Genomic DNA, 26,968 nt, shown 5'->3' on the forward strand with positions numbered 1-26,968 from the left:
TACCCGGAATCCCAGTACTTTGGGAGGCTGAGGTGGGAGGATCACCTGAGCCCAGGAATTTGAGACCAGCCTGGGCAACATGAAGAGGCCCCATCTCTAAAAAAATTAAAATGACAAATAGGCGAATGTGGTGGTGCATGCCTGTAGTCCTAGCTACTTGGGAGGCTGAGGAAAGAGGATTGCTTGAGCCTAGGAGATTGAGGCTGCAGTGAGCTGAGGTTGAGCCACTATATTCCAGCCTGGGTGGCAGAGCAAAACCCTATCTAAAAAACAACAACAACAACAAAAAAAAAAACAAAAACAAAAAACCAGGAAAAACCCTAAAATGTTTTAATTTCAGTAATTGGAGAAAATGGAAGATCAAAGATTATGGTGGTAAGGAGAGTAGATATTTTATTTTATTTTTTGAGATAGGGTCTCACTCTGTCAGACTGGAGTGCAGTGGCACCATCACGGCTCACTGCAGCCTTGACTTCCTGGGCTCAGGTGATTCTCTTGCCTCAGCCTCCCTAGTAGCTGGGACCACAGATGCCACCACACCTGGCTAATTTTTGTATTTTTTGTGGAGGTGGGGCTTCACCATGTGCTCAGGCTGGTCTCAAATTTCTGGGCTCAACTAATCCTCCTGTCTTGGCCTCCCAAAGTGCTGAGATTACAGGTCTGAGGCACTGTGCCTGGCCAGGGGTAGATATTTTTAAAAGAGCATATTTAGCTTGTGATCTAGAGATAATGAGAGATCTCAGTTGAGAGGGCAGGAATAAAACAGGTTCCCTATCTAAAGGATCCTGACAGGCCTATAGAGCTTGCTTCTATAATTGTTGACATTGGGAGTCACTATCTAGAGATGTCTCCCCACTTCACAAAGCAATACTGAGTGACTTAGAACCTATTCCTGCCACCTTTTTTTAGTTTCCTTGATCTTGAGGGTACAGGATAAGTGTGTTACTAAGTATGTTCCTGGACAAGGAGTTCCTCTGAAGATAGAAGTGATGAGAAGATAGAAGAAAGGGTAATAAGGCATTAATGAACTCTAATCATCCAAGATTGATGATTGGTTCCTGTCTATAGGAATGCTACAGGAACTCTTTTACCCTAAAAGTAAATAATAAAGCACAGTTCCAGTTTCTTTTATGTGGATACAAGGTAGCAGTGACTAGAAAAGATAAGAGCAGTGCTGTGCTCTAGCATAAAAACGTAATTATGCTATGCAATGTAGTAGCCACTAACCACATGTGGCTATTGAGAAGTTACAATGTAATTAGTATGATTAGGTAACTGAATTTTTATTTTTATTATATTTCATCTTAATTTTATTACTTTTAAATAGCCACACATGGCTAGTGCCTTCTGTTTTGAACAGTGTGGGATTCACTGGAATTGATAGGCTGGATATACCTCTAGTTTTTATTTTGATTCAATTTATGGTTAGGTGAGTCTAGAAAGATCAAAAGAGAAAGAGACAATGGAGATTAATAATAATAGCCAGCATTTAATGTGTGCTTATTACATAGTCAGGCACTTACCTAAACATGTAAAAGGTATTCTATATAATCTTTGCAAAAATAGTACTATTATCGCTATTTTACAGAGGAAAAAATTGAGGCATAATAAGAATTTTACTTGCGTAGGACCACATAACGAGTAAATAAGGGGTGAAGATGGCATCCATACACAGATAGTTTTATTAGAGCCCATTCATTTACACTATGTAGATTCAGGAATGAGGTGTCATGGAGGGACTGGGGCCATGATTCCCAAACTCTGTGCCAAAGTACAAGCTCACAAGGGTACTGTGGAGTAGTTTTAATTTTCAAAGGAAACACAGCAATATTTTATATTTCTTAAACACTGTGTGACCTATTAACTTGAGGTGATTCACAGTTGGAACACTAGATTGTGCTACATTCCTTTCGATGACAGTATATCTGGTCGGGTGTGGTAGCTCATGCCTATACTCTCAGCACTTTGAGAGGCCGAGGCGGGCAGATCAATTGAGGTCAGAAGTTCGAGGCCAGCTTGGCCAATATGGCAAAACTCTGTCTCTACTAAAAATACAAAAAATTAGCTAGGTGTGGTGGCAGGAGCCTGTAATCCCAGCTACTCGGCAGGCTGAGGCAAGAGAATGGCTCAAACCCAGGAGGCAGAGAATCCAGTGAGTCAAGATCATGCCACTGTACTCCAGCCTGGGTGACAGAGTGAGACCCTGTCTCAAAATATATATATACAGACTTTACAAAAGATGGTTTTAGAAGGTCCCTCTGATAAAAATTAAGTACTATGTAAAAGAAAAAAAAAAAGTACTGTGTAAAAATCAGCATGGAACAGAAATTGAGGGTGGCAGCATTGGATTCCAACATGTGAGAAGTTGAGTAGTGCCAAACAGATGCACACATCCCATAAGTAACTATTTGTGGTTATTTAAGAACGAAATATTTTTCTTTCAATTTGTGTGCATTGTTATTTTCAAAGTGCTAATAAGTTCTCAGGAACCAGCCACTCGCTCTGTTGTCCAGGCTGGAGTGCAATGGTGCGATCTCAGCTCACTGTAACCTCTGCCTCCCAGGTTCAAGCCATTCTCTCTGCCTCAGCCTCCCAAGTAGCTGGGATTACAGATGCCTGCCACCATGCCCAGCTAATTTTTTGGATTTTTAGTAGAGACGGGGTTTTGCCATGTTGGCCAGGTTGGTCTCCAACTCCTGACCTCAGGCGATCCGCCCACCTCGGCCTCCCAAAGTGCTGGGATTACAGGTGTGAGCCACCGCGCCTGACCTTCATATATATATATGTGTGTATATATATATATATATTTTTAATATTACAGATATTGTTTTTATTCTTGTGTCCCTAGCACTAGAACAGTACTGGTGCATAGATGATGCTCAATAAATATTTGTTAAATGAATGAGAAAAACAGTTGGAAAATAGTGGCTGGCCACAGAAGTGGGTAAAACGGCAAGCTGAAAGAGTTTGGAGGAGGGAAGAAGTGGAAGATTCCAATAGCTAAGAAAGGACCATTGATTTGTGATTTGATGTAAGGTTGGTTAATTTGTAAACGTGGGGAGAAGAAATAGTTGTATTCTACCAAAGACACGCTATTTATGTTATATTCTGGTACCCATGTATTCTGATAACAGAATTTTCCTCTTGGGAAGAGTCCTCTAGTTACCTGAATTGCTTGGATCAGTATTGTGCAGATCAAGGGATTATCTGTGTCCCTACCCACCAAATCCATCCTCATCCTTTCCGTCGGCATCTAGGACCCAGGAATTCTTGCCTGAGAACTTTTTCTTCTCCCGGTCTGGGCCTGGATGTGCTCTCCTAAACCCTGTATCCTCCAAGTAAGAACTGTTGCCAGGGGCGACCCAGCTTCCCTTGTCCAGGCAGCAACTCAGACACAGGCTCGCTTCATTTTTATTCTGGGGTTGTGCAATCTAAGGTTTGAAATTTTTTTCTTTTTGAATCTCTCACGGTTTGCTATTGACACAGCTGGAATGAGGTTGCAGGGAGAGAGCTGGGGGCTTTCCTCTCGACTTCTAGCCCTATTTCCGCATAGGCCTTCTTGCTGGGAATTCCTGCCCTGAGGACTGGAATGGGTACGGAGATGAAATGCTGGGTGCGCTCCGGTCCGCCCCCCAACCCCGCGCCTCGAGGGAGAAGGTTTAGGGCTGGGAAGAACTCCGATTAGATTTACAGCCCAGGTTCAGCCGATTGAATTAGGGTGTGTCACCATGGAGACGGGGCCGGCCCGCGTGCTCGCTTGCCATTGGCTGGGGACTCCAGGGCTGGGGATATAAGCCAGAGCCTAGAACAGTGAGCGAACTGTGCGGACCAGACCGGGCAGCCTTGCTCAGTTCAGCATAGCGGAGAGGATCGGAGCGGATCGGAGCGGATCGGAGCGGATCGGAGCACACCGGAGCACACCGGAGCACACCGGAGCAGGTTCATCGAGAGGGCTGCTGCGAGACCATGGAGAACGGGTGAGGCGGGCATCAGGCCCGCAGGACCCTTGGGGAGGGGCGGGTGCTGTGAGACCCGGGAACCTGGCACACTGGGCCCAGAGGGAGCCGGGGAAGGGAGCGAGCGCCCAGGGGATGCAGAGAGGCCTGGCACGGAGCCTGTTGTCGGGGGCAAGGCGGCAGAGTCATGTGGCAGCCAGAGCGGGCAGGGACGCACGCGGGAGTCGAGCTGGGGTGGCGCCACCGGAGCAGGAAGGGGACAGTTTGGTGCGGTCTAAGCTACTCCGTAAAAGCAGCCGTTGTGTGTCTCCGTGTGTGTGTTAGGGGTACAAGTGGAGAATGAGTGTATGGATATATATGTATATATATCCCTCACTCCATACCAGGAGGAGGTGTCCTCACCCCCTGCGTTCTTCATAAATTCCCATGCTAGGGTCTGGGTAAAGCTGCGAGGTACTTTGGTGCTCAAATTCGGAGTTCCTCCTTTAGAGGAAAGATTGCTCACCTCCTTTGCGAGTTGCACTCCTTCCTTCCTTCCAGACGGGAAGTGTGATAAACTCAGTGGGAACTGACTCCTAAGTGGAGAAGGAAATCAGTCATCGAACTGAGCAACAGTCCTTTGCTCACTCCCCCCACCCCAGGCCTTTGAAAACTCTTCTCTCTGCTTTGGTCCTGGATGTCCCAGTCCAAGTGGCCTGCATTAGGCATCACAGTTGCTTTTGGATGCTCAGGGAGCCAGGGTGTTCTTGTGGGGACTGATAGCCAATGAGGAAGTGCTATGAGTTGTAGCTAGACATGCCATGTGGTGGCAGCTTCACACACCATTCATTTCCTTTGCACCTTTTGGGGACGCCATTTGATTAACATTTTACCAACTTAATTGCTTCTCTCCATTATCCTGTGGCTGTGTTGACCAGCCCCCAACCTACCGTATCCAACTGCTTCCCTGAGGGTAGCCTGGTGTATTGTGCAATCATATCTGGTTTCCTAGGCTCTGCTTTGGGAGTAAAAAATTTCCTGTGAAAGCTTGGTTAGTTATGTTCAGCTCTGTCACACCTCATTGCCACCTCTGAAGGCAACCTTTGGTCTTCCCAGATGAGTGTGAGAGAACTGGACTTGGAAATGGAAGAAAAGTAACACGGGTTGATTCTTGCTAGTGTAGGGGTTCTGGGTAAGTGACCTTAGGTTCCTGAAGAGCAAAGATCCTCGGTGGAGAGAAAGGAAACTGGAAGGAGGCAGGGAGGGGGAAGGACAGGAAGAAGACCACAGGCAGGTGGAAAGCAGGAGAAAAGTTCAAATACTGTGTGTAACAGAGCCATAGGTCTTTGGAGGTTGTTAGCAAGTATTCAATTCATTTTCAGATCGAGCCTATAAGGTAGATGGGGCCAATTTACATTCCCTTGTTTATACCTGAGAAAATAATTTGGAGCACAAATTACATGCCTAAAAAGACAATATTGGGACTAGAATCTAGGTTGAGTTCTGCTTCCCTCTAGACCAGCAATTCCTAAACTTGGTTTTATTTTATTTTATTTTATTTTATTTTTATTTATTTATTTTTTGAGTCGGAGTCTCTTTCTGTGGCCCAGGCTGGAGTGCAGTGGAGTGATCTTGGCTCACTGCAAGCTCCGCCTCCTGGGTTCACGCCATTCTCCTGCCTCAGCCTCCCCTGTAGCTGGGACTACAGGCGCCCGCCATCACGCCCGGCTAATTTTTTTTTTTTTTTTTTTTTTGTATTTTTAGTAGACGGGGTTTCACCGTGTTAGCCAGGATGGTCTCAATCTCCTGACCTCGTGAACCCGCCTCAGCCCCCCAAAGTGCTGGGATTACAGGCATGAGCCACCGTGCCTGGCCCCTAAACCTGGTTTTAAAATCAAAATTACATGGGCTTCAGAATCCGTTTTTTGGTTTGTTTTTTGTTTTGTTTTTTGTTTTTTATATAGGGTCTCACTCTGTCACCAGGCTGGAGTGCCAGAATCTGTCTTTCTAACAAGCGTCTGCTGAGAATTAGTGTAGTCAGTCCTGGTTTAGCCTTTTGACAACCAGTACTGTGGACTGGGTCTGCTTTTTTGTACAGCAGCTTATCTAGTTTCTTGTCTGGAATTAACCCCTTTGTGATCTGGGGAGCTAAGAATGGTATGTAGACCTCTACCAGGTGTGTTCTCATTGTGTTTTATTGGTTTGAAAAAAAAAAAAAAAATGTAGCCCTTAAGTCTTTGGCTGAGGAAGGAACTGGAGGGATAAGGGTTCAAAAGGAAATCTGAATTTATCCCTGCCTTCATGGTAGTTGGTCTTAATTACATTTTGAATGTCTTTGGGGAATAGGTAAGGTAATAAGGGGAATTTTACTAGGTGGTCACCACCCTCAGGAAGGGCTTAATCCTATTTTGAGTACTCTTGTTGGGCTCCCTCCTGGTCAAGCCCTTTTACCCATCCTAATTTGATTATTTCATTACACTTCCCTGTAGACTCTGATCCCTTCCTCTCTAAACCTTTGTCATAAGGATAAGTATGCAACTTGCCAGTGTTCAGTAGATCCAACACTGGAGTTGGGTCTGTTAGTAGAAACAGGCTTTATTAATTTTTGCCAGGCTCTGGAATGGAGGGAGTTTCATATCAGACTTGTAGTGGGCTTGATTCAGAAAGAAGGGTGGCTGAGTAGATGGGTGAGCATAGTATGGCCTCTCCCTCTGTGCCAACTTCTCTGTCCCTGCTGCCTCAGTGTACCTGCCAGCCTTTTTGCACCAAAGGTCATTTGTCTGTGATGCCCTTGGAATGGGAGCAGAATTCACCTTGATGTTTTTTCTCCCCTAGATACACATATGAAGATTATAAGAACACTGCAGAATGGCTTCTGTCTCACACTAAGCACCGACCTCAAGTTGCAATAATCTGTGGTTCTGGATTAGGAGGTCTGACTGATAAATTAACTCAGGCCCAGATCTTTGACTACAGTGAAATCCCCAACTTTCCCCAAAGTACAGGTACTGGCAAGTGAAAGCGGGGAATGGGACTGAGGGATGTTATTGGGATTCTGTGGAACACAACCAAGGAGGCCAACGTTTCTACTCCTTGACCTAGCATTTCACTGAAGACAAATGTTGTAAGAGAGGAGAAAAGCCCACCGTGAGTCAGAATGACTCAGGAAATTCCTCTAGCAGACATCCCACAAGAGACAGGGCATGTGTGTGTCAGTGGACTGAGACTAAGACTTAGAAGAGGGCCAGGTGACAGGGGCCAAGTAAAGGGCAAGGGTCATTTATTTGGTTTACTTAATTTCTCAAATAATTAACTTCTGTTGGTTTATTTATTAATTTTTAAGATTTCTTTCTTCTTTTCCCTGGAGAGTTAAGAATTTTTTTTAAGACCTGACAGCAGGAAAAGATTTTTAATAGCTATTTTTTTAAACCCTTTGAAACAAGACTGGGAGAGCAGAGGGGGAAGGTGTGGGAAACATTAAGAGAGGGTGTGTGAAGGGCATACTTCTTTAAGGGAGATAGTAGTGACGTTGGCTCCATTGGCCACTCCTACCCCCAGTGAGAAGGGCACTGCATTAAACGATAAGGGGGTTAATTTTTTTAAGCTTATCAACATGTTTATTTTTTATACTCCACTTGGGTTTCCTATGTCAACTTTATTACTGTTTTTGTTTCATTTTGGGTTTTTTTGCATAAGCTCCTCTATCTTTGAGAATTCCTCAGCTCTTCCTCTTGGTTCTGGTCCCTCTCCCATTCCCTAAGGGATAGGTTGACCATCTATTAGAAGAGACTGCCAGATAAGGGAGTGGTAATAATGGCTGTTATGTCTGTGGGGAGTTATCTTTGCGCTCCCACGCACCCCTACATGGACATGTGTTCCCGTAGGACTGTCCTATGGGTCATAAGGAAAGAGACTTGCATGTGTTCAAATTCTTTTCCCCTAGTTCAGTAGCCTCTTCTTTAGGAAGCCAGAGTAAGTATACTATGAGCTTGCTTGCTGGACTGAGGAGGTAGGTAATTAAGTTAGGGCAATATATAAGAATACATGTTTTGAGAACTTTGAAAAATTTGAAGAGGTCTGTAATTACTGCATTCACTTTTTTTTTTGAAAAGGAGTCTCACTCTGTCACCCAGGCTCAAGTGCAGTGGTGTGATCTCGGCTCACTGCAACCTCTGCCTCCCAAGTTCAAGTGATTCTCCCACCTCAGCCTCCCGAGTAGCTGGGATTACAGGCGTGTGCCACCACACCTGGCTAATTTTTGTGTTTTTAGTAGAGATGGGTTTTCACCATGTTGGCCAGGGTGGTCTTAAACTCCTGACCTCTTGATCCACCTGTCTTGGCCTCCCAAAGTGCTGAGATTACAGTCGTGAGGCACCTCACCTGGCCTATTTTTTATTTTAATTTTTATAGATTTACAGGGGTACAATGCAGTTTTGTTATATGGATATACTGCATGGTGGTGAAGTCTGTGCTTTAGTGTAACCATCACCTGAGCAGTGAACATTGTACTCATTAGGTAATTTCTCATCCCTCATTCCCCTCCCACTTTCTCACTTCCGAGTCCCCAGTGTCTATTATTTCTGTAAGTCCATATGTATATGTTTGGTTCCCACTTACAAGTGATAGCATGTGGTATTGAACCTTCCATTTCTGAGTATCTACTTTTTTATACTCACTTGTTACTCTCTGGCAGTATGGCTTGTATTATCTTGAAATTTCTTTAAAAAGCCCTTCCTACTTTGGATGTTCATGCTGAACATCTTTACCCCATATCTCTAATCTCAGGTTGTATAATTATGAGTAATGCCTGGCTCTCCCACCAGACTTAAACTTTCTGAAAGCAGAGATAATAATGAGTCTTTTACTTAATTATATCCTAACATTTTGAGCAGAGCGAGTAACTCACAGTAGGTGCTCAATGGATATGTGTTGCATGAAAGTATAATCCCATTCATTTCTCTTTCTTTTTTGTATACAGTGCCAGGTCATGTTGGCCGACTGGTGTTTGGGTTCCTGAATGGCAGAGCCTGTGTGATAATGCAGGGCAGGTTCCATATGTATGAAGGGTACTCGCTCTGGAAGGTAAATCAGGGGAATAGGCTGGTTGGATCTGGAAGAGGCAGGAGAGAACTATCTAGCCTCTTTCACTACCTAGCTATCTGGGTTAGGTGGATTTTTGGTCCCCTCCTTCCTTTTCTTTCACGATGTATATCATGCATTTCCGTGTAGCTGGATTGATGAAATTTTGTAAAAATTTTTTCTGATCTTTTGCTTCGAAGGTGACTTTCCCAGTGAGGGTTTTCCACCTTCTGGGTGTGGACACCCTGGTGGTCACCAATGCAGCAGGAGGGCTGAACCCCGAGTTTGAGGTTGGAGATATCATGCTGATCCGTGACCATATCAACCTACCTGGTTTCAGTGGTCAGAACCCTCTCAGAGGGCCCAATGATGAAAGGTATGTATCTTACTCTGTTTTTTTCAGATGGGTAGGATTTAAGGACTTCTCTAGGAGCCTTGGGAGAATTTTTAAAATTCCATTTATGTGAGATAATTCAACCTGTGTCCTAGGTTTGGAGTTCGTTTCCCTGCCATGTCTGATGCCTACGACCGGACTATGAGGCAGAGGGCTCTCAGTATGTGGAAACAAATGGGGGAGCAACGTGAGCTACAGGAAGGCACCTATGTGATGCTGGCAGGCCCCAGCTTTGAGACTGTGGCAGAATCTCGTCTGCTGCAGAAGCTGGGAGCAGATGCTGTTGGTGAGAAGGGGAATTTGGCTGGAGGCTTGAAGACGGAGGGATTTAGCAAAATGGGACTGGGAAGGAGTAGGAGATAACAGGCCTCATTGGATTGAGAGGATCTGATTTCAGGGAAGGGTGAATTAAACTGACTTCTTGAAATACAAAGTGGTGAGATTTGGTGTAGCATCAAATCTCCTTACGAAGCACCAAGGAGTTAACAGCTGCAGTGCTAATGAATGACCTATCCATGATTTGATGGCTGTTTCTTTTTTCTTTTTTTTTTTTTTTTGAGATGGTGTCACGCTCTGTCACCCAGGCTGGAGTGCAGTGGCATGATCTTGGCTCACTGTAACCTCTGCCTCCCAGGTTCAAACAATTCTCATGCCTCAGCCTCCCAAGTAGCTGGGATTACAGATGTGTGCCACCAAACCCAGTTAATTTTTGTATTTTTAGTAGAGACGAGGTTTCACCATGTTGGCCAGGCTGGTCCTTGAACTTGTGATCTCAGGTGATCCGCCCATCTCGGCCTCCTAACATGCTGGTATTACAGGCGTGACCCACTGCACCTGGCCAATTTGATGACTGTTTCTAAGAATTCTAAAAAATTCACTATAGCCACCTTCTGTACCTCTAGCTGAATATGGAACTCTATCATTAGGATTGACTTCAAAATTGCCACAAATACAGAAATGAAGCATTGCACTGGTGATTTTAAGAAATGTGTATTTATTTTAGGCAATACAGAAGAACATACCTCAACAATAATTTAGCTGCTTCTTTGGATTTGTTTTAGGTGGGACCTTGCTCCGTTGCCAAGATTGGAGTGCAGTGTCACTGTCTCTAGCTCACTGCAGTTCTAGCTGCCTGGGCTCAAACAATCCTCCCACCTCAGCCTCCTGAGTAGCTAGGATCACAGGCATACACTACCACATCTGGCTAATTTTATTATTTTTTGAACTGAGGTCTCACTATGTTGCCCAGGCTGGTTTCAAACTCGTGGGCTCAAGACATCCTTCTGCTTTGGCCTCCAAAAGTGCTGGGATTACAGGTGTGAACCGCTGCACCTGGCCATTACAGGCATGAACCACTATTGCACCTGGCCATCTTTGGATGTTTTTTGAGATTTTTAATTCTTGTTGAAAGTGAGGCTAAAGGGCAAGGAAAAGAGTTATTTGAGGATCCTGACAGTTGGTTTCCATCTTTCTCACCATCAGGCATGAGTACAGTACCAGAAGTTATCGTTGCACGGCACTGTGGACTTCGAGTCTTCGGCTTCTCACTCATCACCAACAAGGTCATCATGGATTATGAAAGCCTGGAGAAGGCCAACCATGAAGAAGTATTAGCGGCTGGCAAACAAGCTGCACAGAAATTGGAACAGTTGGTCTCCATTCTTATGGCCAGCATTCCACTCCCTGACAAAGCCAGTTGATCTGCCCTGGAGTGGTCTGGCGTCTCTCACACAAGATCCAAGTAGCTGCTACCTTCTTTGACCTCTTGCTGGAGTCACGTGCCTCTGTCCTTAGGTTGTAGCAGAAAGGAAAAGATTTCTAGCCTTCACCTTTCCCACTTTCTTCCACTAGACCCTTCTAGTGCCAGATCCTCTTCTCACAGCTGGGATTACAGGTGTGAGCATAGTGAGACATTGGCGCTACAAAATAAAGCTGTTCTCATTTCTGTTCTTTCTTATACAAGAGCTGGAGCCCATGCCCTACCACGCATCTGTGGAGGTGCCCAGGATTTGACTTGGGCCTTAGAACTTTGCACAGCAGCTGCTACTAGCTTTTTGAGATAATACATTCCTGGGGGCTCTGTTCTGCCTTATCTAAATCACCAGAGACCAAACAAGGACTAACCCAATACCTCTTGGACTTTATTTAATGTCATAATGTTGTCAGAATAAAGAGAAAGATGAAATAGTTTCATTTTTTGTGTAGCTTGGGATGGGGCTGAGGCACAGGACAAGATTGACATGAAAGGATGTGAGACCACATGTCTTGTGTGACTATCTGCTTCTCAGACAAGTAATTAGGAACTGAGATGAGATAGTATGTGAGTGTAGCAAAGGACGAAGAAGGGCAAAATGATGAAAGGTGGGAAAGAGGTTACAAGATGGTAAGGAAAAGTTAACTTCTGGCACTTGATGGCCACTTCCGTCAGGCTAGTCCTTCCTCTCTCCCTTGCCTTCTGATTGTTTCATTTCCTGTCTATTTGATCATAGCTGAATCAGTTCACTGATTAGCCTCTTCCTTAGTTCCCGCTTCCTTACCAAAGCCCTAATTATATTTCCTCTTGTTTGCCTTTTCTCTCCTACTCTTCTCTAACGTCAGTAACCACACTCTCCATTCACTCCATTCTGACAAGGCAGTGGTAAATGCCTCTCTCTGCTGTCAGCCACTCTGTTGTTCATTGGATTGCTGCCAGCCCCAGGCAAACCTGTGAAGTTGGTTCACACTCTGCTTCTCTTAGTGTCTGCTTCTGTCCTTCCACTTCCTTTCTGGGCTCCAGTCTTTCTCTTTACTTGGTCAGAACCTCCCTGTGATACTGTATCCAGGCATTTCCCCCTTGTTGGCTCACTGCACTATTATCTTTGCTTATCAACTTGCATTCAGCTGGCTGGCATGTTTCAAAACCACACTGCCCTCCCAGGCCTGTGTGCCTTTTGAGAAAGACCAGTCTGGAGGAGCCTCTAGTAGTGACAACATTTTAGTTGTTAGTGGTATAATACGGAAGAGATATTTTGCACAGGCTGCTTTGGAGAACTTTCAAATTATCCTTTGTTTGGTTAACTGACCTACTTAACTGCCCAACACAAAGAAAAAGCATCTTGGAGTGGCTCGGTCTCTTGTTTTGATACAGGGTCTCACTCTGTCACCCAGGCTGCAGTGCGGTGGTGTGATCTCAGTTCACTGCAACCTCCGTCACTCAGGCTTAAGTGATCCTCTCACCTCAGCCTCCTGAGTAGCTGGGACCACAGGTGCATGCCACCACATCTGGCTAATTTTTGTATTTTTTGGTAGAAATGGGGTTTCGTCATGTTGCTGAGGTTGGTCTCAAACTCCTGGCTAAAAGCAATCCTCCTGCTTCGGCCTACCAAGGTGCTAGGATTACAGGAGTGAGCCATCCTCCTGGCCTTGCTCTACAATCTTAAGATTCATTTACAAGGTCACCGTTGTATAACGCTTGTACAAAATGAGTACAAAGTCACACGTGGGAGCTCAAAGGAGGGACTGATTGTATACACCCAACAGTGAGAATTGGGTAGATTAGGGAAAGTTTTTTTTTTTTTTTCTTTTTTTCTTTTGCTTAAAGTGGTGGATACTTAGGTAAAGTTTTATAGAAAACTTTGAGCCTAGTCTTGAAGGATGAAGCAGGGGAAGAGGATTTCACATCAGGATGAGCCAAAGCAGAGCCGCAAAAAGTACTAGGGCATGTTCATGAGTCATTGTCACAACTGGTGTGACTAGAGCAGGACATGAAAGGCTCTAGTGAGACAGGCAGAAAGGTAATTGGTTTGAGGAGAGCTGCATTTGGTACTTGGCTTTCCTACCCCAATCTGTCTCTTGGTCAGACTGACCAGGAATCAGAATGGGGCCATCTGAAAAATATGTCCTAGAGATAATTGAGTGGAATGTTTAAGAGCATTGTAAGCTTTTTAGATTTAGTAAGTAGATTTGCTAAATTTGTATTTATTTATATGAAGACATAATGTATTCAGTCTCTCTTTTTTTTTTTTTTTTTTTTTTTGAGATGGAGTCTCACTGTGTCACACAGGCGGGAGTGCAGTGGCGCAATCTTGGCTCACTGCAAACTCCGCTTTCCGGATTCATACCATTCTCCTGCCTCAGCTTCCCAAGTAGCTGGGACTACAGGTGCCTGCCACCACGCCCAGCTAATTTTTTGTATTTTTTAAGTAGAGACGGGGTTTCACTGTGTTAGCCAGGATGGTCATGATCTCCTGACCTCCTCGTGATCCGCCTGCCTCAGCCTCCCAAAGAGCTGGGATTACAGGCGTGGGCCGCCGCGCCCAGCCTATTCAGTTTCTTTTTAAAAAATAGCTGTATTGAGATAAAATTTACATACCACAGAATTCACCCATTTAAGGTCTGCAATTCAATGGTCTTTCGTGTATTCATAAATAAGCACAATTATTACCAGTTATTTTGAGATCATTTCATCATTTCAAAGGGAAACCTTATCTGCTTCCCCATAGCCCCAAACAACCATTGATCTACCTTCTGTGTCTATAGATTTAACTACGTTGGACTTTCACACTAATGAAATTGGACTTTTGTGGCTGGCTTCCTTCACTTAGCATAATGTTTTCAAGATGCATCCAAGTTGTAGCATGTATCAGTACTTAATTCCTTTTTGTGACCAAGTAATATTCTATGGCATGGATACACCACATTTTGTTCATCAAGTGTCTGATTTTAAAAAGCCAACCAGTCCAGCCAAAGCCGAATGTATCAGTTTAGGATTGTAGGATACGAGCACACAGTGAAGGGAAGTAGGTGTGGGAGAGCTTCCCAGAGAAAAGACATTCTTGAAAAAAACTGGTGATGATACCATTCGTTTCTGGAGGGGCCTGCAGAATGCCTGCAAAAGAGATTGATTTTACTGAATCTTATGGTAGATGTCCAAACACATTGAAGTCAGGCTTGTTTTCTTGACCTTATCATGATCATCTTTATTAGCATCAATAAGTATTCATTAATCATGTATTAATGTAGAGAACATTGTCCTAAAAACCAAAATGTAAGTTGGTATAAGATGAAGTGCCTGTAGTCTAGATGTGAGATAAGATGTATGCATGAAAAAGAAATAACTAGGCTGAGTTATTTGAGTCCTTTACAGCTGCTAAAGACTATTACTAGTCTCTTCAAATGTTATATTGTCATTGTTTAGAATCAGCTTTTTTGACTGAACTGAGGAAGAGGGCCTAATTTTTTAAAAAAGGAATACAGTAATGTGTGAAAAGTAGCGTATGCTAAGTGTCAATGATGGTATGTGCTACAGAACTCAGAGAAGAGGACCATCACCAGAGTTGGGGAGTAGGAAAGGATTGTTGAGACATTATTTAGGCCTTACAGAAATGCCAGGCATGGTAGCTCATGCCTATAATCACACATACTAGGTGGGAGATTTACTTGAGCACAGGAGTTTGAAGCTGGAGTGGGCTTTGTCATTGCGGCACTGCACTCTAAGTGAGAGAGTAAGACTCCACCTTTGAAAAAAAAAAAAAAGGTAGGTTAAGAGGACATAGCAGAGAGCATTACATACAGATGAATCCAGAAATGTTTAATCATTTAACAAATTGAAATAGTTAAAATGAAGAAATAAATGGGAGTATGGGCAGTAGGGTAGAGAGGAGCTCTGATTCCAGGCTCAAGAGTAGGAACTTAGGGCCAGGCACAGTGGCTCACACCTGTATCTCAGCACTTTGGGAGGCCAAGTTGGGCAGATCGCTTGAGCCCAGGAGTTCAAGACCAAGTTCAAGACCAGCCTGGGCAAATGGGGAAACCTTGTCTCTACAAAAAATACAAAAATTAGCTGGATGTGGTGGTGGATGCCTATGGTCCCAGCCACTTGGGAGGCTGAGGTGGGAGGATTGCTTGAGTTGGGGAGGCTGAGCCTTCAGTGAGCCATGATGGAGCCACTGCACTCCAGCCTCAGCAACAGAGCGAGACCCTGTTCTCTAAAAAGCAAAACAAAACAAAAGAGTAAGACCTTATTTTCTAAGCAAGATGGCCAGCCATTGACAGTTTTTAAACTAAGGACTGGTAGGTGAAAATTGCACTATAGCATTTTGGTGGCTAGAAGCCTGACTAAAAGAGAGGCTTGTTTTGATAGTAGAATTACTTTCACCCAAAATTAACCATATAGAATAGCATAATGGTTGGTGTTAAGTATTTAATTTTTAGTCAGGTTGGGGTCTTCTGTAGCATTTTAAAGAATAAACTTGGCCGGGCACGGTGGCTCACGCCTGTAATCCCAACACTTTGGGAGGCTAAGGCGGGCAGGTCAGGAGATGGAGACCATCCTGGCTAACACGGTGAAACCCCGTCTCTACTAAAAATACAAAAAATTAGCTGGGCATGGTGGTGGGTACCTGTAGTCCCAGCTACTCAGGAGGCTGAGGCAGGAGAATGGCGTGAACCCAGGAGGTGGAGCTTGCAGTGAGCCGAGATGGCGCCACTGCACTCCAGCCTGGGTGACAGAGCAAGACTTTGTCTCGAAAGATAAAGATAAAATAAAATAAAAAAGAGTAAATTAGCCAGGCACAGTGGCTCATGCCTGTAATCCCAGCACTTTTTGAGACAAGCCTAGGCAACATAGTGAGACCCTATTTCTATAAAAAACTTAAAAATTAGCTGGGCATGGTGTTGCACACCTATAGTCCCTGCTATTCGGGAGGCTGAGATAGGAGGCTAGCTTGAGCCTGGGATATCGAGGCTGTAGTGAGCCATGATCATACCACTGCACTCCAGCCTAGGTGACAGAGCAAGACTGTCACCAAAAAAAAAGACTAAGCTGTTATAAAGTAAAATGTAAAGGCAAAAGTGCAAACAACTTAGAGATGAAAATACACACTTAAGTCAATAGTTTCTTTTTAATATAAAATTGTGAATAGGTATATAATCACATAGTTCAAAAATTAAGCAACATAAAATGTGTTTAGTGAGAACTCTCACCTCCATCCTGTTCTCATACGCCCTTCCTTCCTTACCCACTGGTAACCAGCATTATTAGTTTCTTTTGCATTCTTCCAGGATCTATATAAACATAAACAAATACAAATTCTATTTTTCTTCTCTTGTTATAAACAGTACTTAGTATGTTATATATATTTTCTGTATCTTGCTATTTTATTTGAACGTATCTTGGAGATCTTTTCACATCAGTGAGTTAGTGTGCTTTCTTGATGACTTACATCAATGCTGCCAAGGATATGTGTCTGTCACCTCCAGTTTTTTAGAAGCAAAGGAAGAATATGGTCTTAATTTTTTCGCCACTTCTCAGTTCGTTCGTTGATTACTAATAGGAATAGACACAAAGAGATAATGCCACCTGCTGCTCCTTTAAAGCAAGAAGGTGGGAAGAAGACAGCTATTCATTTTGTGCTGTGCCTTCTGCCGAATTCGATTTGGCTTAGATTTGTGTTGCCTTTTTTTTCTTGCAAATAGGCCCCTGATTTTCATAATAATGTTTTGTTTCTAAGGGACGCCTTTGAACAAACACTGGTTATCTGCTTGGTTTTTCTGTTATTGTAAATTTGGATTTTAATAAAAATAGACATTTTCCTGTCTTTAATCAATTTGTCTTTTAGTTTGGCATAAATTAGAGTTGATATTCTTCTGGATTAATCTGAATTTGCTCTCTTGTTTTCAGGTCAAAGAACCCGTACCCCTCCACTGGGCTTTTACACTCACGTTCATTCTGAGTCTGTTTGTTCATTCTAGAAAGCTTTTATTTTATCTCACTTGCCAATGTTTTTTTTTTTTTTCTTGTTCTCTTCCTCTTTTTGCTGTTACTCTTTTTAAAACACAGTTTCACTTGCTAGCTACTTGATTTTGGCCTTGGTTTTCCCTTTTCCTCTTTTATTTGAACTGTTTCTATCTAAGCTCCTGTTGTAATTTATAATAAAAGGTTAGTAGAATATAGTACTTGTCTTGTGTAGCCTGACCTGATCTAGTTCTATTAACTATTCTTTTATCTGTCAGAGATTGTTTAAGGTCAATTCTGGTTCACAGTATTAATCTTTATTATTGTCTGCCTGTGTCGTCTCCCCCAAAATAATAATACATAGCTACCACCATTGTTACTGTTCCACTAATGTCATCAAAGTATGAAAATTATTTAATTGTGATCAAAGGAATAAACTTGACATTTGGCACAGTAGTTGTTTTTCATACGGTTGTTTTGCAGTGGGAAAGCTCTTACTCTGGACATCATAGATAAGATGTTATGGAGTCAGTAAAGTCCCTGAAAAGCAAAATTGAGTTATGCCTGAAATTTTTTAGGCAGGCAGGTCATTAGATTTCCTTCGATGCTTACTTTGCCAAATTCCCCTCCCCCTCACAAATAGAAACGGCTAGTATTAAAAAAGACAGAATTATGGTAAGAGTAATTTTGGATATTTTCTGTCAATCTGCCATTCTTTATGGTTGTCCAGCTTCTTAACTATTTGTTATCTACAGACTCTTCACTTCAGGATACACCCTATGGCTGTTAGCTGGTCTCTCAAAGATCGAAGGCTTGTTAGCTGGTCTCTCAAAGATATAGGAAACTGATCCCTGCTTCAGTTCCACAATACTGAGTGCAAGAATGTTCTCAGACCAGGATATGCTGAGAGAGATGCCTTAGAGAACCAAACTGTTCTCTAAGACCCAGCGATAGTACTGTCATTATATAACCCTTAGACACATGAGATACCTCTGCCCAAGGAGGGGTTCTAGGCAGATTCACCCTTGTTTACGAGCACAGATAGGCTGTATCGAGAGAGACTAAATTTCTGTGGAGTCTTCTCACTCATTTAGGAGTTTTCCGTAACAATGCACACTTTTGGTGAAGATGTTGGAGTCAAGATGTACTTCTGTCTGAATTGGAAAATGTGTTCACTTTTCTGACTGAGCTGACTTTATGCCATGCCCTTTGGATAAATAACCTTGTTTGATTTATTCAAGTGACATTGTGTCAGGTCTTGCTATCAATCTGTACCTAGTATTGACATTTGTAAATGTAATGGCCATTCAGTTTCTAGATAACCATAACATTTACTTGACAACTCTGTATTGCACTTACACTCATTCATTTTTTTTCTGCATTTGCTTTGAACTTTATCCTTTTGATAATCAGATGCATTAAGCCTCATATAGAAATGTCAGGATGTGTGTGTATGTCTATGTGTGTGTGCATATACATACACAAACATATGTATACATATATGCATATACGCAAAAACCAAAACTGACAATTTATAAACTGTCATCTGCATGAAACCTGGAAGAAGCTGAGCTTTTCAGCTTCTCAATGTTCCAGACAGGGCACCTATGAAGTGTATCTTTCTAGGCTGCTGAACAAGAAGAGATGAACACATGAGGAGGATATGTTTACTTGCTTACTCAACAAACGTTCTAGGGGTTAGGGATATGGAGAAGAACAAGACAATATTTCTGCCTTCATGGTATTTACATTAAATTAGGGGAGTCAGACAACCAATAAATATAAATGTTTTTAAAAACCTAAGGTAATAATAAGTGTTAAGGAAAAAAATAAAGAGGATGGAAGGTAATAGAGGAAGGAAAGGCAAATTAAAACTACAATGAGATTCCACTTCACACTCACTAAAATGACTATAATAAATAAGACACACATTAACAAATGTTGGTGAGGATGCAGAAAAACAAGAATCTTTTTAAATTGTGGAATTTCCATTTTCTGGTAGAAATGTAAAATGGTGTAGCCAGTTGGAAAACAATTTGTCAGTTTCTCAGAAGGCAAAGCACAAAACTACCATACGACCCAGCAATTCTACTTGTAGCTGTCTGCCTAAGAGAAATAAGAATATAACCACACAAACATACACAAATGTCCACAGCAACTTTTAAAATAATAAAGACTGGAAACATCCTAAATGCCCATCAACTGGTAAATGGATTTTTAAAAAAATGTATATCTAGGCCGGGTGTGGTGGCTTGTGCCTATAATCCCAGCACTTTGGGAGGCTGGGGCAGGTGGATCACTTGAGGCCAGGAGTGTAAGACCAGCCTGGCCAACACAGCAAAACCCTGTCTCTACTAAAAATACAAAACTTAGCCAGGCATGGTGGCATGCACCTGTAATCCCAGCTACTCAGGGGCTGAGGCATGAGAATCACTTGAACCAGGGAGATGAAGGCTGCAGTGAGCTGCGATCATGCCACTGCACTCCAGCCTGGGTGACAGAGTGAGACTCCTGTCTCAAAAAAAAGAAAAAGAAAAAAAAATGTACATCAATACAATGGTACACTATTTGTTAATAAAAAAGAACAAACTACTGACACATGCTATGTCATGGATGAACCTCAAGAACATGCTAAATAAAAAAATCCAGATACAAATCTGCATTACATGATTCTACTTATATGAAACATCCAGAAAAATTTATAGAGACAGAAAGTAGATTAATGGTTTTTTGGGGCTTAGGGTTGAGATGGGGATTAATATAAATGGGCATAGAGATCTCATTTAAGGGATAAAAATGTCCCAAAACTGATCTACATGATTGTTGCAACACTGAATAAAATTCCTAACAATCATTGAATTTTGTAGTTGAAACAAGTAAGTTTTATGATACATGAAATACAGCTCACTAAGGCTGCTTTTTTAAAAAAAAAGTGATAAAAGTGTGAGTGATTTCAAATAGGTTGGTTCAGGGAAGGCCTCTCCAAGGAGCTGGCAGTTGAGCAGAGACCTGAGTAAATGAGGGCGTGAACGATGTAGTGATTAGAGAAGAGTGGGCAAGCAGAAGGTAAAGCAAACATACAAGTTTTCAGGGAATTTAACAATTTAGCAGTAACAGATGGTCAACTATTAGAGTAGACTGAACAAGGGAAATAGTGGTAGTAGACAAGATTGGAGATGTAGGCAAGTTTAGGTTTTATTTTGAGCATGAAAGAAGGTCATTGAAATGATTTTTAACCAATTTACTTTTTTAAAAAAGAAAACCTCACTGGCTGCTTTGTAGAAAATCAATAATATTAAGCAAAAACTGGGTGATTGGTTAGGAGACCTTGGAGGTAGATTAGGGTAAAAGCTGGTTTAGGCTTGAACCAGTGATGGCAATGATGTCAGGCCTCTGAGCCCAAGCCAAGCTGTCGCATCCCCTGTGACTTGCACTTGTATGCCCAGATGGCCTGAAGTAACTGAAGAATCACAAAAGAAGTGCAAATGCCCTGCCTCACCTTAACCGATGACATTCCACCACAAAAGAAGTGAAAATGGCCAGTCTTTGCCTTAAGTGATGATATTATCTTGTGAAATTCCTTTTCCTGGCTCATCCTGGCTCAAAAAGCTCCCCCACTGAGCACCTTGTAACCCCCACTCCTGCCCGCCAGAAACAATCCCCCTTTGACTGTAATTTTCCTTTACCTACCCAAACCCTATAAAACGGCCCCACCCTTATCTCCCTTCGCTGACTCTCTTTTTGGACTCAGCCCGCCTGCACCCAGGTGAAATAAACAGCCATGTTGCTCACACAAAGCCTGTTTGGTGGTCTCTTCACACAGACACACATGACAAATGATAAAGGAACTAGAAGAAATTATTTACGCAGATGGTGAGGGCAAGAGTCCTTGGCAAGGTTTCCTTTTTTAACTAAAAGCAACCCCCAAATCATTTCTTTTCTAACAAAAAGCGGCCTGAAAAATTGAGCTGCAGACATAGATAAGCAAGCTGGAATTTTGCACAGGTGAATGCTGGCTGCTGTGCCAATAGAAAAGGGCTACCTGAGGACCAGGAATGTTCAACATGGAGGCTCCATCTTCCCTTTTCTTTGTCACCACGTGCACAGTAAAGAATCAGGCAACATGGCAATGGCCAGGTAAAAAGCCCATCCAAATAATAAAAGATTAGGGTGGGGCAGCCAGCTTCTTTGAGTGCTATGCGAATGGCATACCTGGTCCAACCAATCGTTCATGCCCTGTATAAATGAGATACTGCCTCCTCAAGCTCATCTATAAAACCTCTTGCATTTCACTATGGAAGTGGCAGTCCATTTTCCCCAGGACTCCTCTCTGCACAGAGAGCTCTTCTCTTTCTTTTGCCTATTAAACCTCCGCTTTTAACCTCATTCCTTGTGTGTCCACATCCTTGATTTCCTTGGCGTGAGGCAGCAAACCTCGGGTATTACCTTAGATGAATGATGCTGCTTCAGTAAGAGGAGGTTGGATTCTGGAGATATTTGAAGATAGAGCAGATAGGACTTACCTATATTTATATAGATATATAATTTACATATTCTATATATATACAGAATATATATATAAAAGACCTACCTTATTTCTATAGACATATAGAAAATAAAGTATGAGTAAAAAAGAGGAATTTAGAAAGGTTCCTAAGTTTTTAGCTTGACCTACTGGGTGAATGGAGTTGCCATTTACCAAGATATCGTTAACAGAGGAGCAGTTTTGGCATGATAGTCAAAAGTTTCTTTTACTGCTGTCACATTTGAAAAGCTAGACCTCCAGATGGACACGTGGATTACACAGTCAGGTATATGAGTTCGGGTCCAAGGGAAGAGATTTAAGCTAGATAAATACATTTGGAAGTCATTAGCACATAGGTGGCATTTAAACCAAATGATCTGGATGACATCACTTCAGGACAGAAGTCAGGAGAAGCAGAAGGATCTAGCAAATGGGTCTGAGGAGACATTAATGAGGTAGAAGGAAAACCAAGAAGTAGGATGCTTTGGAGGGAAAGTGAAGAAAGAGACTGATCAAGGTCACTGCTGACCTTGACAAGTAGTCTCAGTGGGGTAACAAAGATGATATATTTATTAGAGCAGACACCAGAAAGAATGAGAGATGAGGAAATAGAGGCAGCAAGCGAAAACAATGAAAATTGCTCTAAAGGGAAGTGGTAGCTGGGGGAAAGGATATGGGTTCAGGGGAAGGTTTTTTTCCCTTTTTTAAAAAATGATGGGAGGCATTTTGAACTGGAAAGAAGCCAACAGGGACTTGGGTGTGATTTGAAGAGAAGATGGCCTGTACCATAGTCTGAGAGTTAAATGGCACCTTTACTGATTATTGATATAATACCCTATGGCTTGCTTATAGTACAGTTACACTTGTGTTGTGTGATAGGGAATCTTGCCAATAGAAGGAAATTGGTCTAAGATAGGAGATTGGTTTTGACTTGATAGCTGTCCATAAGATGGCAGCAGAGCTAGGAAATTAAAAACAACAACAACAACAAAGAAAAACTCTGCAAGGTGATCCCCGCAGGGTAAAGACTTTTTAGCAAACTCTTTAAATATGTTAAAGAAAGTTCAGCCCTTCCTCTCCAGAGCCTCAGTGCTAAATTCTTGCTTAGAGACCCCAAAGGCTCCAGACTTTGTGGGATACAATTCCTAACATGGCAGGCTATGAGCCCTGCAGGGGAGGGAGCAACTATAAAGCTGATTGAGTGTAAAAGAATGGCTAGTACAGAAGGAAGATGTAGCTGTTATATTGAAGCATTAAAAACAAACAGACAAAAAACTAGGCCAGGTGCAGTGGCTCATGCCGATAATTCCAACCCTTTGGGAGGCTGAGGTGGGAGGATCACTTGAGGTTAGAAGTTTGATACCAACCCGGACAACTAGCAAGACCCTGTTTCTACACAAATTTTTTTAAAAAGCTGATTGTAATGGCACACACCTGTAGTTTCACCTACTTGGGAGTCTGAGGCAGGAGGATCACTTGAGCCCAGGAGTTCCAGGTTACAGTGAGCAATGATCATGCCACTGCTCTCCAGCTTGGGTGACAAAGCAAGACCCTGTCCCTCTCTAAAAAACAAGACAAAACAATAGCAATAAAACAAACTAGTCTGAACCATTGTCATTATGAATAGACTGATTTTTCCAGAGTAATCACTGCCATTCACTATCATTCCATAAGAGCCATTGATGCTGAATTCCAATGTGTGTGGCTACATTTTACCAAAAAAACCTAGTATAGAAGGACCTAATTTATGCTGGGAAGAGGGGAGACACTCATGCTGAGACTGGACTTTTAATGTGAATAGTCACAGCAGGTAATATGTACATAGTGCTTTATAGTTTACAAAATATTTTACATTTTTTGGTCCTTTTAGTTGTGATACTTATTGAGACCCTTGAGCAAGTATCATTGATATTATTCTCATTTTCATTTTTCTGATTTAAAAAGGCTTAGAGAAAGGTTATCTGACTTTTCCAACATCACACAGCAAAGGAATAGCTAAGCTATTCCTTCAGGCTCAGGACTTTTGTCTCCATACCATTGGATCTACGTATAGAGATGGGGATGGAGAATGCGTAAAAAGGCATCACGTTTAGGTTGAATGAAAAGTCAGAGAGTAGTTAAGTTTGGTGGTAAACAGAAGATGAAAGAAGGTAGCGAAGAACTGTCTTCTACTAATACTATCATCATCATTTTTTTAAGAGATAGAATCTTGATCTGTTACCCAGGCTCCGTGGAATGCAGTAGTATGATCATAGCTCTCTGCATCCTTGAACTCCAAGGCTCAAGCAATCCTCTTGCCTCAAACTCCTGAGTAGCTGGGACTACAGGCACATACCACCACACCCAGCTACTTAAAACAATATTTTTTTGTAGAAACAAGGTCTTGCAATGTTACCCAGACTGATCTCGAATTCCTGGCCTCAAGTGATCCTAGCACCTCGGCCTCCTAAAGTATTGGGATTATAGGTATGAGCCAACATACCCGGCCTTATATTATTTTTAAACATTATTTATATAGAAGAATCAAATTTATTCTGTGTAACTTTGGAGAGTTGACTAGGACAGGAGATCCCACTCAATATTAGAAAAAGAGCTCTACAAAAAAGACATTATTATGTTACATTCCTGAAATGTTGAAATAGGAGCTAGAGGAGTATTTGACAAGGCTGTAGACAGAAATATTTGACCTTATGACCTCTAAAATTCTTTTCAAGACATTTTATCTGCGAAAACCTGAATAGCAACAATTACAGTTCCACAACACTCTAGTTCTACAGAAGCAGAGTGAGATGTTACACTGTGCTTTCATGTTTCAATAATTATATACCTATCCATGCATGTCCACTTCTGCTTGACGCCACTCAAGTGGGACCTGAGGAGCTGGGGTGCTAGGGCAGAAACAGTAAGGTCTGTGCCTGATCCTAGACAAAAGTGGAAGCAATTCACTGCTTCATCTGTCAGGGAAGGGCGACTCTTTAGTTTACCAAACTGAGAAATCTTCTGGTTCAACACCAGCAGGAATTCAATTTGCAGCAAGATAGACCTCAGGGGATTGAGGCAATGATTCAGAGAGGATGGGTGGGGTAGGGTTACACAGGAACTTTAGAGAAAGAACCGTTTGTGGGTGGAAGCCTTGGGCAGAGGTGCACTCAGTAGAGAAGAAAGCCATTTGTTCCAGAACAGCAGTTTAAAGGGGGTGTGTTTTGTGTGGGCAATGGTTTATGAGGAAAGGGTTTGTGGGGAAGAAGCATGTGGGGCTACTGATAGGCATAGAAACACTTGTTGAGAAACGTGGTTCTTAGGGGGATTAGCAGGTGGTTTGGTGCAGTGAAAGAGGCCAGAGGGGCAGAAAGAAAGGTCCTAGCTGTGGCCTTAAACACACATGCACAAGCACCAAAAAGCAAGGAAGAACCCCTTATCCTCTCAGCCAAGATAAGCAAGCACTGTTACCAGTTAGGTGTGCTTACTACGGATTTTATACATTTTAGGGAAAATTTCTAATGTCCATTTGTCCTGAACTTTTAACTTGGAATATCTTTAGGTTTACAGAAAACTAGAAAGGATATAAACGAACACTAGTGTACCTCTCACCTAAACCATCAATAGTCAATAATTTGCTCCATACATTTGTTTTCTCCTGAGCCATTTGAAAGTAAACTGCTGCAGACAATTTGCCTATCAGTCCACTTTTGAATATATTGGCATGCATCTCTAAGAATAAGGACATTCTCTAACATAACAGCATTGGCATTATGAAGGTCTTACCTAAGAAGATCAACATTAATTCATAAGATCTGCATGTGTGTTACTTATCAGTACGGTTTATTATGGATTCTAAATGCTTTCCCTTTTCTTATTTCTCTAGCCGCCATCTTTGAAGGTAAAACCTCAACTGCATATCTGGCCAGCCAGGCCAGGCCAGGCCAAAGTACCTGTATACTGGGTAAGGGAATAAGAAAGACTCTCTCAAAGAGCACGGGAACCTGGAAGCCTGTCAGAGGTCATCTCTCAGGGGAGCCCAGGACTCTTCCTTTGCTGAGCTAATCTTAACTGCTGACCTCCATGCACTGCTCAGGGCTCCCTGCCTCCCTTCTTCCCTATTTCCTTCCTTCCCTTTCCTCTCCTTTCCTCTCTCTTTCACCAAACCTTTATGAACAACTCTTCTGTGCTAACTTCTGTGCCAGTGTATCAGTCTGTTTTCACGATGCTGATAAAGACATACCAGAGACTGGGAAGAAAAGGAGGTTTAATTTGACTTACAGTTCCACATGGCTGCGGAGGTCTCACAATCATGGCAGAGGGTGAAAGGCACTTCTTACTTGGCGGAGGCAACAAAGAATGAGGAAGATGCAAAAGTAGAAACCCCTGATAAAACCATCAGATCTCGTGAGACTTACGACCACGAGAACAGTATGGGGGAAACCACCCGATGATTCAAATTATCTCCTACCAGGTCCCTCCCACAACATGTGGGAATTATGGGAGTACAATTCAAGATGAGATTTGGGTGGGGACACACAGCCAAACCATATGAGCCAGTATCTGCCATCCCAAGTGAACTTAGTCTGTGAACTCAAAAAAGTTCTGGTCGAGCGCGGTGGCTCACGCCTGTAATCCCAGTGCTTTGGGAGGCCAAGGCAGGGGGATCTTGAGGTCAGGAGATCGAGACCATCCTGGCTGACATGGTGAAACCCTGTCTCCACTAAAAATACAAAAAATTAGCCAGACGTGGTGGCGGGCACCTGTAGTCCCAGCTACTCGGGAGGCTGAGGCAGGAGAATGGCTTGAACCCGGGAGGCAGAGGTTGCAGTGAACCGAGATCGCACCACTGCCCTCTAGCCAGGCGACAGAGCGAGACTCCATCTCAATTAAAAAAAAAAAAAAAAAAGGTTCAGAAAAGGCAGAGATTCTTCTGGCGAGTTGTTCCTTTCTTTGGTTCTGTGACCCGCCATTTAGTAGCATCGTGCAGATGGACTGGCTTGTCCACCTGGTGGCCCTACCAGGGTATACCAGCTCTGCATGGAAAAAGCCTCTGCTCCTTGGATCGCTAATATTACCTTGATCATCATCATTACCTGACTACAGCACTAGACACAGTTTCATGAAGAGAAAGCAAACCCTTTCATCCTGAAATTTTAACTCAGTTGCTCCTCCCATGGGGTGATTCTTGGTGCAGGGGAAATATCTATTTGCAAATTGAGGGGCATTTGTGTCTACCTTCTTGACTTAGGTGGTTTCTATTTTGTTTTTCGTATGGTTGTTGGCTGTCCTTTCAAGATTGTTTCTAGGCGTCAAATGTAAAAATGAAGGTCTGTGAGCTA

The 26,968-nt window shown here is 42.7% G+C and overlaps 1 protein-coding gene and 2 long non-coding RNA genes across 4 annotated transcripts; 2 read left to right on the forward strand and 1 right to left on the reverse strand.

Annotated features, from left to right (window-relative positions):
• Positions 1-3,828: 3,828 nt before the first annotated feature.
• PNP (purine nucleoside phosphorylase) lies at positions 3,829-11,108 on the forward strand. Its single transcript, NM_001193551.1, is given in 6 exon segments — positions 3,829-3,977; positions 6,771-6,940; positions 8,914-9,017; positions 9,215-9,390; positions 9,504-9,694; positions 10,891-11,108. Coding segments are annotated over 6 exon segments (870 nt in total). The 5' UTR covers positions 3,829-3,966.
• A 1,843-nt stretch (positions 11,109-12,951) lies between these two features.
• LOC144330143 (uncharacterized) lies at positions 12,952-17,578 on the forward strand. The gene is made up of 2 exons (XR_013396043.1): positions 12,952-13,461; positions 15,857-17,578. It is a non-coding gene; the product is annotated as an uncharacterized LOC144330143 (long non-coding RNA).
• On the reverse strand, positions 14,767-25,999 carry LOC114679524 (uncharacterized). 2 transcript variants are annotated; one of them, XR_003731505.2, is made up of 3 exons: positions 25,908-25,999; positions 16,372-16,452; positions 14,767-14,903 (listed from the first exon to the last, which is right to left on the reverse strand). It is a non-coding gene; the product is annotated as an uncharacterized LOC114679524 (long non-coding RNA). The 2 variants fall into 2 exon arrangements; XR_003731506.2 differs by lacking the exon at positions 25,908-25,999 and adding an exon at positions 23,082-23,209.
• Between the last annotated feature and the right edge of the window lie 969 nt (positions 26,000-26,968).

Source organism: Macaca mulatta, chromosome 7 (assembly GCF_049350105.2).
Source record: "Macaca mulatta isolate MMU2019108-1 chromosome 7, T2T-MMU8v2.0, whole genome shotgun sequence".
Classification (NCBI taxonomy): domain Eukaryota; kingdom Metazoa; phylum Chordata; class Mammalia; order Primates; family Cercopithecidae; genus Macaca; species Macaca mulatta.